General features: G+C 46.9%; 5 protein-coding genes across 5 annotated transcripts; 2 read left to right on the top strand and 3 right to left on the bottom strand.

The window, feature by feature from the left end:
- Positions 1 to 1,376: 1,376 nt before the first annotated feature.
- On the bottom strand, positions 1,377 to 1,759 carry BDV38DRAFT_279521 (YqaE/Pmp3 family membrane protein; the record flags this gene model as incomplete). The annotated part of the gene is made up of 3 exons (XM_032059045.1): positions 1,377 to 1,398; positions 1,456 to 1,590; positions 1,743 to 1,759. 3 exons carry the CDS (start codon positions 1,757 to 1,759, stop codon positions 1,377 to 1,379), a joined length of 174 nt encoding a protein of 57 aa, XP_031917135.1.
- A 1,831-nt stretch (positions 1,760 to 3,590) lies between these two features.
- BDV38DRAFT_238616 (uncharacterized protein) lies at positions 3,591 to 5,651 on the top strand. The gene is made up of 2 exons (XM_032053685.1): positions 3,591 to 3,944; positions 3,996 to 5,651. The coding sequence occupies exons 1-2, from the start codon at positions 3,723 to 3,725 to the stop codon at positions 5,424 to 5,426; spliced, it is 1,653 nt and encodes a 550-aa protein (XP_031917134.1). The 5' UTR covers positions 3,591 to 3,722; the 3' UTR covers positions 5,427 to 5,651.
- Positions 5,572 to 6,930, top strand: BDV38DRAFT_219869 (H(+)-transporting V0 sector ATPase subunit c). Its single transcript, XM_032052777.1, has 7 exons — positions 5,572 to 5,706; positions 5,776 to 5,801; positions 5,920 to 5,932; positions 6,073 to 6,202; positions 6,282 to 6,438; positions 6,515 to 6,618; positions 6,694 to 6,930. Exons 2-7 carry the CDS (start codon positions 5,785 to 5,787, stop codon positions 6,756 to 6,758), a joined length of 486 nt encoding a protein of 161 aa, XP_031917133.1. The 5' UTR covers positions 5,572 to 5,706; positions 5,776 to 5,784; the 3' UTR covers positions 6,759 to 6,930.
- Positions 6,931 to 7,745: 815 nt separating this feature from the next.
- Positions 7,746 to 8,877, bottom strand: BDV38DRAFT_279518 (mitochondrial 37S ribosomal protein mS38; the record flags this gene model as incomplete). The annotated part of the gene is made up of 2 exons (XM_032059044.1): positions 7,746 to 8,440; positions 8,517 to 8,877. The coding sequence occupies 2 exons, from the start codon at positions 8,875 to 8,877 to the stop codon at positions 7,746 to 7,748; spliced, it is 1,056 nt and encodes a 351-aa protein (XP_031917132.1).
- A 1,036-nt stretch (positions 8,878 to 9,913) lies between these two features.
- On the bottom strand, positions 9,914 to 11,249 carry BDV38DRAFT_268769 (guanine nucleotide-binding protein subunit alpha; the record flags this gene model as incomplete). Its single annotated transcript, XM_032056837.1, has 5 exons — positions 9,914 to 10,255; positions 10,319 to 10,577; positions 10,629 to 10,792; positions 10,884 to 11,068; positions 11,120 to 11,249. The coding sequence occupies 5 exons, from the start codon at positions 11,247 to 11,249 to the stop codon at positions 9,914 to 9,916; spliced, it is 1,080 nt and encodes a 359-aa protein (XP_031917131.1).
- Positions 11,250 to 13,013: the final 1,764 nt, after the last annotated feature.

Below are 13,013 nucleotides of genomic sequence, written 5' to 3'. Positions count from 1 at the left end.
GTATGGGAGCTAAAGCTTATTTGAACCCTTCTGAGTCGGCCTGGGGCTCTGATCATACCTCCTTATCGTAAGGCTACACTCTAAAGTGATCTATGACTCTGGCTACTTCTTCCAACCGAGGATTAGACCATGCCATAGTCGCATCTCTCTCATGCTGGACTTACCTATGGGGCGGAGCATCCACACCATGCCATCATTTCCGCTAACTGATCTTCAAGGATGCTGGAGGTCGTTCTGCGTAGCCTGTCTCGCCTTGATTACTCTGAATGGGTCTGATTTGGAGATAACCTACTGGCTAAGCTAACCCTAGCTTCGAACGAGTTGGTCTTCGACGCCGGAAGCTTAACTCGGTATGGTATCCCTGGTTTTAGGTGGGTATGCTCTTGTAGAGTACACACAATTGGCGTATGCTACTTACAAAAGCATCGTGGCCTATGATTCTGTATCTGAAAGCGACCAAATACAAGCTCCAATGGCAGTATTGACTAGGTCAGATAGTCTGATATATTGGTTCTCAGACGTTTTCCCTTTCCTTTTTCGATCCCTTTTTCATTTGGAACCTAGAAATGCGTTTAATACGCGAATATATTCGGATGGGATGACTGAACTGAGGCCTGACCAGGTTTGTCTCAAAAACACTTTGCTGTCCCACTTGGTTGTAGATTCATTCAAAATAGCAAAAATTCGATAACACTTCCCAAGCGCCACACTTGCGATGTTTCCAGCGAGAGGGTGCGATAACAATTTACGTTAGATTCCTGTGGAGTGCGATCTGCGTATCACTTGGTGGGTATTCGGTACGTGAACAAAGCAATAACAAGATATACTATAGCATTGGTATCCACTTCTTAGACCACCTTGCATGGGAGTCCTCGTTCGTAAGCGGTTTATACCAAGGTCGCTGACAAGAATCTTGTCGGACTTTACGGAAGATGATATTAGCACGGTCACAGATCAAAGGTCTTATCAATTGCCATTAATCATTAAAACTAATCTCACTGACAACAGAGCAAAGTAGAAGCCCAGTATCGCAAATGAGCTGGTATCATCCGAAGCGAAGAAAAAAACAGAGCAGGATTAACATGAGAATAAAGGGAATTCGGAACAATCCAAAACGCCATCGCAGCGAGCAAGCAGCGTTCCAGACCGCTTAGCGCCGTCGCAGTTGAAGAATGGATACACGGGGGTTGCCAAGTGGTGGGGTTGCATTAGGGTGGCTTGGGCCGGAGCGCCGCGGAACAGTGCTGACAACATCATGGTCGCGAGTACGATCTCAAAAGTTGGTATGTCATGCTATTGACCGCGAAACGATGCAGTTTTTTCGACCGGGCGCTGTGAACCAAAACAGGCATGGCGACAGAGATGTGGGGAGCTGTCTAGTACTTGAATATAATGTAGCTGTGAACCAGATTAGTAAACCATGACATGCAGTTTCAATGCAATGCAGACACGTACAGAGCGTGAATGATACCAGGGATCCAACCGAGGATGGTCAAACAGATGTTGATGAGGAGATCAGCACCGCATCCTCGCTCAAGGAAAACACCCAAGGGAGGGAGAATGATCGCGAAAAGGATCTTGCAGATATCACTAAATTCAGGTTGGTTAGTTGAGCCCCTACTCAAATGTCGTTCCCCGTTCTCTTTATATAGGAATGAAGCGCAACGATGGGATCAGGAAAGCAATGACTCCGAGAAAAGGTGGGCAACAGAGTGTGGTGCCGATGATAGGAGCTCACTTACGAAGCAGTGAAAGGCATGGTGACGAAGGAGGGGTCGAGGAGAAACGTGTAGGTTCTATAGGCAAGGTCGACAGTGGTCGGTGGTCAAATTAGCACGAATTGGGTCCGTGATAATAGTAGTAAAAGTGTAGTAGGGAGAATGGGGAAGATTTCAGGAGGAAGGCGGGAGAGAAGCGATGGGCTCTTTAAATGATTTAATAGATCATGGGCGGCAAGATAACGTGAGAGCACGTCCGCCCAGAAAAAAAAAAGGAAAAAAAGCCCCAAGGCAGTACTAATTTTTACTGGACTCCCGATGGGGCTTGGGACCGGGTTAGGCTAAGTGACTGACTAGGTCCTAGTAGACGACTAGGTTAATTGGTTCAGTACGTACTATGGATTTCTTTCTTCTTCGGGTGGTGATGATCCAGGTAGTAATTTCCCCTTAGTCAAGACCATAAAGAGAAGGTGATGCTTCATCGGTTTTGATTAGCTACGTCATACTTCCACCGTCAACTGTGGCTCAGGGTTCCTTCATCCTTTTTCCCATTGGATGAATCACCCATGATGTGCATTAAGAACTTCCCGCTGCCGAGCCCTCCGATCCAGCTTTCTTGTCGGGTGACTTTTGCGTCGTCGACGAAGCCATGTACATACTACACAGTGGATCTGTGAAAAAGGGTGAAATTTGCAGAATGGAGCGTCCCTTCAGTTCATGGTGGCTTGTTATCCTTGGCAGCACTACCTGATTATACGATCACAGGCAAGGCGATTGGTTTTCTAGTCGCCCAACCGCTATGTCACCATGACTAGTATCCTTTTTTTTTTTCGCCCTCTCCATTTTCCCTTTGAATTCTGTTGCCTGGAAAAGCTTGGCGGTTCCAGGCTGACCAGTTTCTTCTCTATACACCGGAAATGCCCCCAAAAGAGGCAAAAAAGAAAAATAAAAACAAAAATCGTCATCATATATTCAGTTGTTTCTATTTTTGTTTTTCAATAAAGCGCCTCAAGTTCAGGTCCTTATTTATTGTTAGTTCTGAGTTATCCTGACGACCATGACTGATGTCAGGGCTCCATAGAGCACGGGGGTGTACTCCGTAACAAGCTGTGGGCCGCACAGCCCTATGGCCTTACCAGACAGGCTTAGTACTATAATACTGTCTGCACATCGTTATACAATATAGGCTATATGGCAATGCTAGTATACGTTCTTTGACCTCCACCGCTACAATTACCTAGCGCCGGTATTTCTTGCCAACTGATATCATATCCTGAACGACACTCGGGATTTACTTACACAGTGCTGTCGCTGTGCCTCCAACCAAGTTGGTTCTACACTTCTATATAATGATGTACACACTGTATACGTCATGGGAGTGTCAAGTTTACCACCACGCCAATGAGTTTCAATAATACGGATACAAAGAGTGGAAACAAGGGGACGATGCATTACACCACTAAAATGATAGGCTAACAGACCTCCAACGTTTCAAACGGCGCTTATAACCCAGCTGCTTTTACTTTCTACAAATAAAAAGCATAGATCAGACTCAAAAAAAAAAAAGGAACAAAAATAAATCAACAAACCTCAACTGCGCCAGCATTCTCCACCAAGCCTCATCTTGACAACACCTTACTGTAGAAAGACTCTACTGGTATCGGGCAAGAGAAGATGTGGCTTGGCTTTCATTAAATTCCTTATTCCTTTAATCATAGATTAATTTGCTGAATTTGTGCTTTGTTCATAACCGAAAGGTAATTACATGATCTGTAAAACCATGATTTAATGGCGGCGGGTAATTCGTAGTAGTCGTAGGGGGAAGCTCGTTCGTCGACTGCCGTCTAGAACTCCAGGTCTTGGCAACCCACTGACGGTCCGTGGAGGAAACCAGAAAAAAAAGGTTCCCTCAACCTCCATGAACATATTCCCCACGCCTCAGATCAGAAAACAGTCTTCCTTATCAGTCAATTCTGGGCGCAATTATCGAACGTCCATGATTCCATGTCGGTGATACTCGGGTCCGTCCCGCCTGCCATCCCAGCACGGCTAGCAATCAAACCACACCCTTTTCAACTGATGTCTGGCCGTCGTCAATTGCAGAAGCTGAGCCCGTATCTACGGAAGCGCAGTGTTCCACAGAGATGCTTTGCAACACAAATAAAAGCGGCCGCGGATGATCCTCTTCTTGCTCACACTTGGTTAACGAGGACCCCCGAAGAGATTGTAAGCCTCCCCCGTGTTGCACGAGGGTGCGACTAGCTAAACGTCGAAGAGATCCCCGATGATGTCCTTTCGAGTCTTCCTTCTATACCGCCATCGCTCGCAGGACCCGACTATATTCCTATTCTCCTCTTAACCCCTAGTCTTGCCCAATGGGCCGATACAACCAATTCCTTTTTCGAACAATGCATCAACCGACTTTATCGTAAGGCTCCGACATCCGACCCCCCCGAACCCGTACATGCCATTGTCGCAATCGTCGATAAATTGCCCGACACTCCATCGGTCCACAAAGATATAACCGACAATGGCGCCGTGGGAGAGTCCGAGGGGATCTCCCTCCTATTTACGAGGATGGCGAACATACAAGGGAGGGCCGCTGCGCCTCGACGTATTAGAAGCTCGGAAACTGAGGAATCAGCTCTTGTATTTTCCTTCCAGACGGGAATTTCACATAGCTCGGATGATACGACCCTCCGCCGAGCTGTTCATGAGGTCGGACTGCGCCTCGCCAATACACTGTTTATCAATGGCAACGAAAACACTCTATTTGGGACTCGTTGGTCCTATAATCCTTCTTCATCCAGTTTTACCTTCGATCGATCGATTGAGCTTTCGCGCTGTCGAATAGCCTCTACTGCAAGTTCTGTGCACAACTCATTGGCACTTCCTTTACATCCCATTGGCCAGCGAAGGGAGGTTATCTCCAGCATGGGAAACATCCTCCGTCAACTAGCAAAACATCCAAACGGTACATCGAAGGACCCGGTGCCTGCTTCGTCTGAATTAGAGAAAGAGCTGCCACGGTACATTGAAGAACACAATATCGCTGACCGTAGGGTTTCCGTCTGGGCTCTGGTCGAGTCTCCTTCATGCAACCCGCAAATCGAATCTGATGGCTTTCAGACCAGACTTGTGAGGTCAGTTCAGGCCGGAGGCAAACTTCACCGGGTCATGAGCGGCGGTGGTGGGTGGGGCAAGAAACAGGGCCTCCTGTCGCTTGATTACGAGGCCAATTTCTTGGGACCCTACGGAAGAAATGAATTTACAACGCTGGATAACATATTCTTTCCCTTTGGCGCGAGCACGGCACAGACTGCGCCACCTTCGTTTGAGGGGTTATCTATTGTCGATGACTTGTCGTCCTTGTCACAAGTGGCTAGGGCTGGGGACTACATTCAATTTTATGTTTCTGTCGAGCCAGACCATGCACAAAAAAGCCGGCCGGAGCTGCCCGATTCACGCGAGGGAGCGATCTCGTACCAATTCGGTGTCGTTTATGATAACGAAATGCCCTTGGACCAAGCGGGAAATCGTGCACCACAAAAGGACTTAAGAGTCAAGCCTAACTACTTTGGTGCCTTATCGGAGAAAGCAATGACCTACTCGCAACCAATCATTCCAACCAGGCCGGAACAAGAGATTGTAGAGTCTGGTACTAAACTTGATATCCCGGGGTGTCGAGTTCACTTAGTCGCCTCATAGAGCTCGAAGGGCCAAAAGGCCACCCATTTATAGCCACTGAAACAAATGTGAGAAATACGATTGAAACCGTAGACATTATCATACAGCAGTTTTGTTAGTTTCTATAAATGCAACCAGTATGCTCCGATGAGCGGTGCCAAGCCGCAGGTCACGTGGCAGCACATGCGGTCCGTCAGCCTCCCCGAAGAGCAACGACCAGCAACCACGGTGTTCGCCTCAACTCCCATCAACAACCGAAGCCTTCGCATCACCGCAACTGTTGACTACGCGGCACTCACCTGTGTGTACAGCTTCCTCTAACATTCTTTGTACTTTTCTTAATCAATCCTTCTCTTTCGGACCGGTCTAGTCTTTCAAAATGGCCACAGAACTTTGGTACGTAATCTCCTAGTTGACTCCTATCTGGGTCATTCGGTCGCTATGCCATATGCTTCTCCGATGATACAGCGTGCAAAGTAGTCGTTTGTCCTCTGCTAACTTCATATCCGTATAGTCCTGTCTATGCGGTGAGTACCTTCCCAGTTTTTGATGCCGACCATGCGAAAGCTCCAGCTAGCTACGAAACCGCTATGGCCAGCTTCCCCAGTGGTTGACGTACTGTGTTGCCCACTGAAGAAAGCATGACTGATTTTATTTATCGAAATAGCCCTTCTTCGGTGCCCTGGGTTGTACCTCGGCCATCGTCTTCACTTGCTTCGGTGCCGCCTATGGAACCGCTAAGGCCGGTGTCGGTGTTTGTGGAATGGCCGTCCTCAGGCCCGATCTGATCGTTAAGAGTACGTTGGAGCACGCATTCAGCTCTTCCGACAGGACTACCGGTTAAGCGTCAAAGATTCTAACTATGGATGGTTCTAGATATCGTTCCCATTGTCATGGCGGGTATCATTGGTATCTACGGACTGGTTGTGTCCGTCCTGATCGCGAACGACTTGGCACAGACAGTCCCTCTATACACTGGATTCATTCAGCTGGGAGCAGGCCTCGCAGTCGGTCTGGCTGGTTTGGCAGCCGGGTATGTCTCTTCCTACTTGATGAATCGGATACAGTCTACTTTTCCTAGAGCTCGGAACTAATGGCATGGTGTATAGTTTTGCCATCGGTATTGTCGGTGACGCTGGTGTCCGCGGAACAGCCCAGCAACCCAGGCTCTACGTCGGCATGATTCTTATCCTCATTTTCGCTGAAGTTTTGGGTGAGTTTTTGCCTCATGAATGCATATCCTAGCCTCCTGTTCCAGTTTGCTAATGATTGTCGCTGCATATAACAGGTCTTTACGGTCTCATCGTTGCCCTTCTCATGAACTCTCGGGCCAAGATCGATGCCAAGTGCTAAGTCATCTTTGACATCCGTTGTGCGATATCTCTTTAATAATCCTCTTTGCGCAACGGAGTACATTGGTTTAGGTTGGTCAACGTGACGTGGTAAACGCCTTGCTCCCCTGAACAAGAACGTTCTCATATTGTCACGAGAGCCAAGATAAACGGCGATCGAGTTAGGGAAGGAACGTTTGCTTATCTTCAATTGTCAAGAATTATATTCTTACATATAGGCCGAGGCTGTATGGTAGGATGATGTGTGGGGAGGTCGTGGTAGATACATTGCATGGCTGAAGCCTGCGCTGTACCTGTACTTTATTTGGAGTCGCTGTGGTCCTGGACTGGATCATTTACATTGCAATGCTGACATGCTGTTTATGCTGTTATTTGCTGTTTCTGTTCAAGTTACTACTTGCTTTCAAGATTCGATTCGGGATGTTATCTGTTATTTGGAATCAAAAGACCTCATACTATGATTTTGGTGCATTTCTAACCCGTGCGTCCGTGCGGCTGATATGCTGATATTGTAAACATCTGCTGTCTTAACTTCATATTTTTACATGTACCGCGTTTGGGAATATATTCATTGTTCTACAAATTTGCTACACATTTGTTTTCTTATGCTGTAATCGGTGTAACCGTTGACTGAGTTACATGGTGTCTAGTAGTACAGGGCGCAATCAGAGCTTTGCGTCGAATAATCACATTAAAAATACAGAGCTATATGTCCATCTTCAACGATCAAACAAAGTGATATAAAAAATAGCTATGTAAATGATACTGTCTATAGAGTGGACAATGCATAGGAAACGTGCAATATTCAAGAATATGAATATACCGTGGGAGCCACAAGGACGGACACGAAGAAAAGCACTTAGGGAATCACCAACCGGTTCAAGTCCGACAAGATGGCGATGTGCAGCTCCAAAATGCCGTGATTTGAGGGAAGGTGATCGGAAGGGGGCAGTGCAAGAGGATGGAGGTGAGAATAGGGAGATCCCGATTAAGCCTTGTCAAGCTTGCGACGCAAGGTTCTCGTGTTCCGCAAAAGCTTCTTGTACTTGTGCTTCTTCATCTTCAGCTTACGCCGTCTCTTGGTGCTGATCGCTTGCATGGTACGGTTATTGCGCAGGCGCTCAATATAGGTGGTTCCGGGCTGGGAGGGTCCGTCGATGATGGCTTCATTCTCACCGGCGCCAGGAGCGTCCATATCAGGAGTGCGAACGAAAGGACCCGTATGGGCTTCGTACGTCTTGCGACCGTCCGCATGTGTGGACTCGTGGATGGTCAAAACGGTGGAGTAACTGGTTTCGCGGGGAGAGAAGTTTTCCGACTCCACAGCACCGGCATCTTTCGCTTCATCGAAGGGAACCGGTGGCGGCGGGGGGTGGAATGGACGAAGTCGCCTTGTGAGCTCCTCCACGGAAACCTTCAGCTCTGCCATGTTCATTCCGTCGAGCTGGTTACCCTCCATATCGAAGTGGTTCAGAGAGCCCTCTTGTTCGCCTAGATGATAGGCAGGATTCTCCATAGAGTTGACGGTAGAAGATAGAGTGAGAATCACATCATTCGATTCATGTTTCGTGGGTTTCTTCGCGGTGAATATGGCATCAAATGCTTCAGGGCTAGAAGGAGGAGGAACAGTGGTCGAAACGGAGATAGGTCGGTGGATAGAAAAGAATGAAGCTACATGAACATCTGCTCCGCGAGGGAAAAGTTAGTCAAGAGACAATCTAAGAACCTTATCCGCCTCCTTGGTGCTATCTCTACTCACCATGGGGTTGAAGGTGTTGGGTGGAGGGAACGCTAGGCAGTCTTGAGAAGACCGTATGCTGGTTCGACTTGGAACCATTCCGGCCACTGCTATCTTTTCCCCTTCGCCTGGATGCCTTACCCTCGCGCTTTTCGCTTGCATTCACGCCCTTTGCGGGGGTCTGAGAAGAAGCGTCGACTTTTCTGGAACCGTCGCTGGGCTTCGAAGAAGAAGATGAGGAGTAACGGCGTTGACGGACATGCTGTGCCGCGCCTAAGAGTGTATTAGAGGAAGCTGGAAGAGCTTGACTGGACGAGCGAGCAATGCCGGTGATGGGAGCAATAGGAGCCCATGCAGCCCGGCGTAACGAAGAGGACAGCATTTTCCGACGTCGAATAGCCCAGAAACTGGGTGACGAGTATGTCGGGAACAACGCCGGTTAGAAGTTGTCTGAGGCGAATTCGAAGTTGAGCCGATCAGGCGGAAGCCTAATCCGGTAAAGCTCGTTCCGCATTAGACACCTGAGGCATGAATAGCGCATCGATCATGTGATATGATGATCATTCCACCTATTCAAGAGTTTACTTCGTAATAATGTCGATAATAAACTGACAAAGCATCAGTTTTCAAAGGTAGAATGTGTACATTTATAGGGTGATACGCCTTGAGATGCCGTGGAAGGCTTCGCTGTATTCATACAACCTAATTAACAAGATATTGCTCATAGCCCGGAAATTATTCCAAAACAACCTCCTTTCATCCAGGACAAGTGAAAGTAATTACCAACAAGAGGGAAAAAAGAAAACTCTTGCCTGTACAGCTGCATTTCAAACAGAAATCTGTTTCTATTCTTTTTAAAGACAACGTACCAGGCCCAATTAACACCAGGAAGCCAGAAACCCTCACCCACAGACACTTCAACCCAGACTAGATTGTCAATAATCGTAAGATTGAAACTAGATATTATGAAAACAAAATGCCGAAGCCTTTGCCACAATGTATTACAGTATGAAAAGGACAGAAAGGGCAAGTAGCCATGGAAACTGCCAGGCATAATGAATGACGACAGAAGAGAGAATAGAAGAATAGAATGGTATCAATCCGCAGGGCGTAGTAAGAAAGAAACTCGTCGCTGAACCGAATAAAATGAGGCACCATGTAGTAGTGTAAGCTTTTCATGCAGGGTTGCAGTAGAACTGTAGCACAGAGTCGACCCAGACCACTTCCTCGATGCATGTATAAAGAAAAGAAAAGGGTAATAAGCGTGAAAAGAATAATTCAAGGCTAAGGATGAGGGCCAGTCTCGTAGAAAAGGAAAACGCTCGGAAAATGCAACGTGAAATGCTGAATGAATAGAACAGCCTCAGGCTTGCGGATATCATCGTGGAAGCCAATCGTTTCTGATAAAACATTGATTATCATAAGATAAGAGTGTGCAGATTCTTCTGGATGATCATGTCCTGGACCGAATCCATGGTTGCTTTCAGCAGTGTTGTATCAGTCGCATTGGTGTAATGGATGTAAATCTCTCGGTCGGGAATGCGATTGATGCCGCGGAACCTGTCAGCGAAATATCTTGCCGCAGCATCAAAGTCCGTACTCGAGCCGTTGAAATCCGGAAAGTGTCTAGACACAGGGGAGACACTTAGTTTGCCCTTGAAGAGGTCGATCTTGTTCAGGAAAAGAATGATAGGCTTGCGCTTGAACCATTCTCCGTTAACCAATGACTCGAACAGCATCATGGCCTCGTGCATTTGGTTCTGTTCACAAGAAAATAGCGTTAGATAGATGTGTCAAATCCGGAAGGAGCGCAGGATTCTTACAGCGTTCTGGTCCTCTACTAAGCACTGGTCGTAACCTGATAAGGCAACCATGAAGAGAAGACACTGCACACCCTCAAAACAATGGATCCACTTCTTCCGCTCAGATCGTTGGCCACCAACATCCATCATTCGGAAGTTCATTTGGCCAAGTTCAAATAGAGTTTCTGTAATTCCTGTGGTTCGTAAACGCGCTTGGAGCATGTCCTGATTGTCGGGGAGCCAGCCAGGCGCGAATATCCGGTCAAGTGAATCAAAGAAGCTATAAGGTCAATAACCGTCTCTGTTTTATTGGTACAAAATCGGTACTCACTAATGCAGGTTATCGTGCAGAGCAAATTCATGCCCTCTAGCGACAGCCTTTTGCACCCCTGCGTCGTTCCACATGTCCCTCATGGCGTCGCGAACCTTGAGGTCGGAGAATGCTTCATCTGAGCCCACGTCAGACTCCAAACTATCTACATAATCCGCAAGTGGCTGTAGATTGGTATTAAAGATTAGTCGATGCTTCAAGCAGGATGCAAATGAGAGAGATGTAGAACAATGGCGGACTCCGATTCTTATTTACCTTTGTCTTCTCTTGCTCAAACTCGATGCTTTCCGTGCGCATGATATCTAGCAAAACCTTGAACGCAATGACAACATTGGAATAGATTACTGCACGCGTTTGACGGCGTTCATCGTCAGGAAACCCCCCGGAATGGATGATGCGCATTTGTTTTATGATTGTTGATTTCCCTGATTCGCCAGCACCTTAAGGTCTGTTAATACAAATCCCTGAAATAGATTTGTCCAGAAACTTACCGAGAAGGAGAATTTTGATGGTCCTATCCATAACCTTTTTGTCATTTTTCAGGACCTTGTCTATCCGAGCATTTCGTTGTAAAGCATCCTTGTCCGTTGCGTCAACGGGCTTTGAGCTCATACAACCCATGTTGTCTATGATTTTCTGTCACTTATAGGAGAACCTTTTTTCACGACCTCTGAAGGCGGCAATTAGTTTAAGAACTTGAGCATTGGTGTACACGTGGGAGGAGAACGGGCGAAGTCCAATGGCAGCAGGTGAATCAGGGGACACGCCTGACAAATGCTCATGACCACTCAAAAGGTGACCTTTAAGACATGCGACGACCACCAACACAGAATACGAGTGGGCAGGCTATCTTCGCTGGGAGAGCAACTAACCGATTTGTTGTAGAAATACTATTATTTTTAAGATGGTGGAATTAAATAGCGAAACAAGTGCAAAAAGAAAACACGGGAGTGCCTCTGTTTGCGATCAAATGGGCGAAAGTCAGAACTCCAGCTGGAACAGTTACTCGAGAGGTGGATTCTGGCGTTCCGTTCGTACGACACAGTACCCTGATGTCACGGCAGAATGAGCTGCCGGTTGAAGTCCAGGCGATTGTAGAACCGCTCGACAAATGTGATAATGTTGAAAACCACAGCCAGGCTATCCGACAGTAGATGACCCCCGGATGAATTAGAGAGAGAATCCCAGAGGCAGCACAGCTACCCAATGACGGAAACGACCAACTCCAAGCGCAAAATCGAAAAAGATATTCTGGAATATAGGAGGATCCTGCGAATTGTTGCCACTAGAAAGTTCAGTCCCAGTCAAAATTGAGTTATGATGGCAAACCGGAGGCTCAATTGTGGAGGTTTGCGAAGATAGGAGTTGAGGTACGAGCCCATGCGACGTCTGCCGAAACCAAATGGGGAACGTCAAAAAAGCGCAAAGGAATGTGCTATTCAGTAGTGGTTGATCGACCGCTCTCAAAGCGGGATTTTGATTGCGTCAACAACTCTTAAGAGGCGTTGAGATAAGATGAGGACGTTAGTAGCAGTAGGTAAGCGACAACGAGGAGAGAGGGGGAGAGTAAAGAGAAAAAAGGCTCCGGGTATCAATATAGTAAGATTAATAGCCACAAGTGGTACATCGCTGCCGTGCCACAGAAATCGATTCAGGGAGCGGGAAGAAGGGACACAAGTGGGGTGGGGGTGGGTGGGAGAGGAAGGAAGAGAACACCCAAGAGCAATGTCAGTAGGGAACGAGTAGTATCCGTGGTAATGTCGCGCAATCTGTTAGTTATATTCAATCAATTCCGATCGGAGCAAGAGACAAGAAGGAGTGGACGAGGGGGACCCATTTTCACAGCGCCCGGGTAAGATAACTAAGTCCATTTAGGTACTTTTGGAGTCATCGTCCTGCAGTGGACTTTTGGTTAGTTCGTTAGTTCGGTTCTGGAGTTGGGTGGCCCTGGCACTAGAACCAAGAATGCAAATGCTAGATCTCCAGCAGCAGGAGATGCGCGTGGCATGTGTCGTCCGTTAATTCTTAGTATCCGCAGCATCTCCGTTCTTAGCAAAAGTTAGTGTGTCATTAGCCTCGGCGGATAACAACCCATTGTTACCTTTAGTACCAGCGAGGCACCATCTTCGCCATTCAAAGAGAATTTTACTTCAACATCGGGAGGGAAAACAAAAAAAAAGAAAAAAAAAAAAAAGGTTAAAAGAAGAATAATAATTTTCAAGATTAATAATATCAAATAACGTGAAAGTCAAAATTAAACATGTGAGTGGCTGTCCCCAAATCCACTCGAACAAGAAAGCCATTCACAAATACAGCTTGCTTACCTATTGTGTGACCTTAACTCTCTTGGGACTTTCAAAAAAAAAAAAAATTAAAAATTAAAGT

The sequence above is a fragment of the Aspergillus pseudotamarii genome (genome assembly GCF_009193445.1).
Source record: "Aspergillus pseudotamarii strain CBS 117625 unplaced genomic scaffold BDV38scaffold_9, whole genome shotgun sequence".
Taxonomy (NCBI): domain Eukaryota; kingdom Fungi; phylum Ascomycota; class Eurotiomycetes; order Eurotiales; family Aspergillaceae; genus Aspergillus; species Aspergillus pseudotamarii.
The sequence above is the reverse complement of the archived record's forward strand: the minus strand, read 5'-3'. Positions and strand labels throughout refer to the sequence as shown.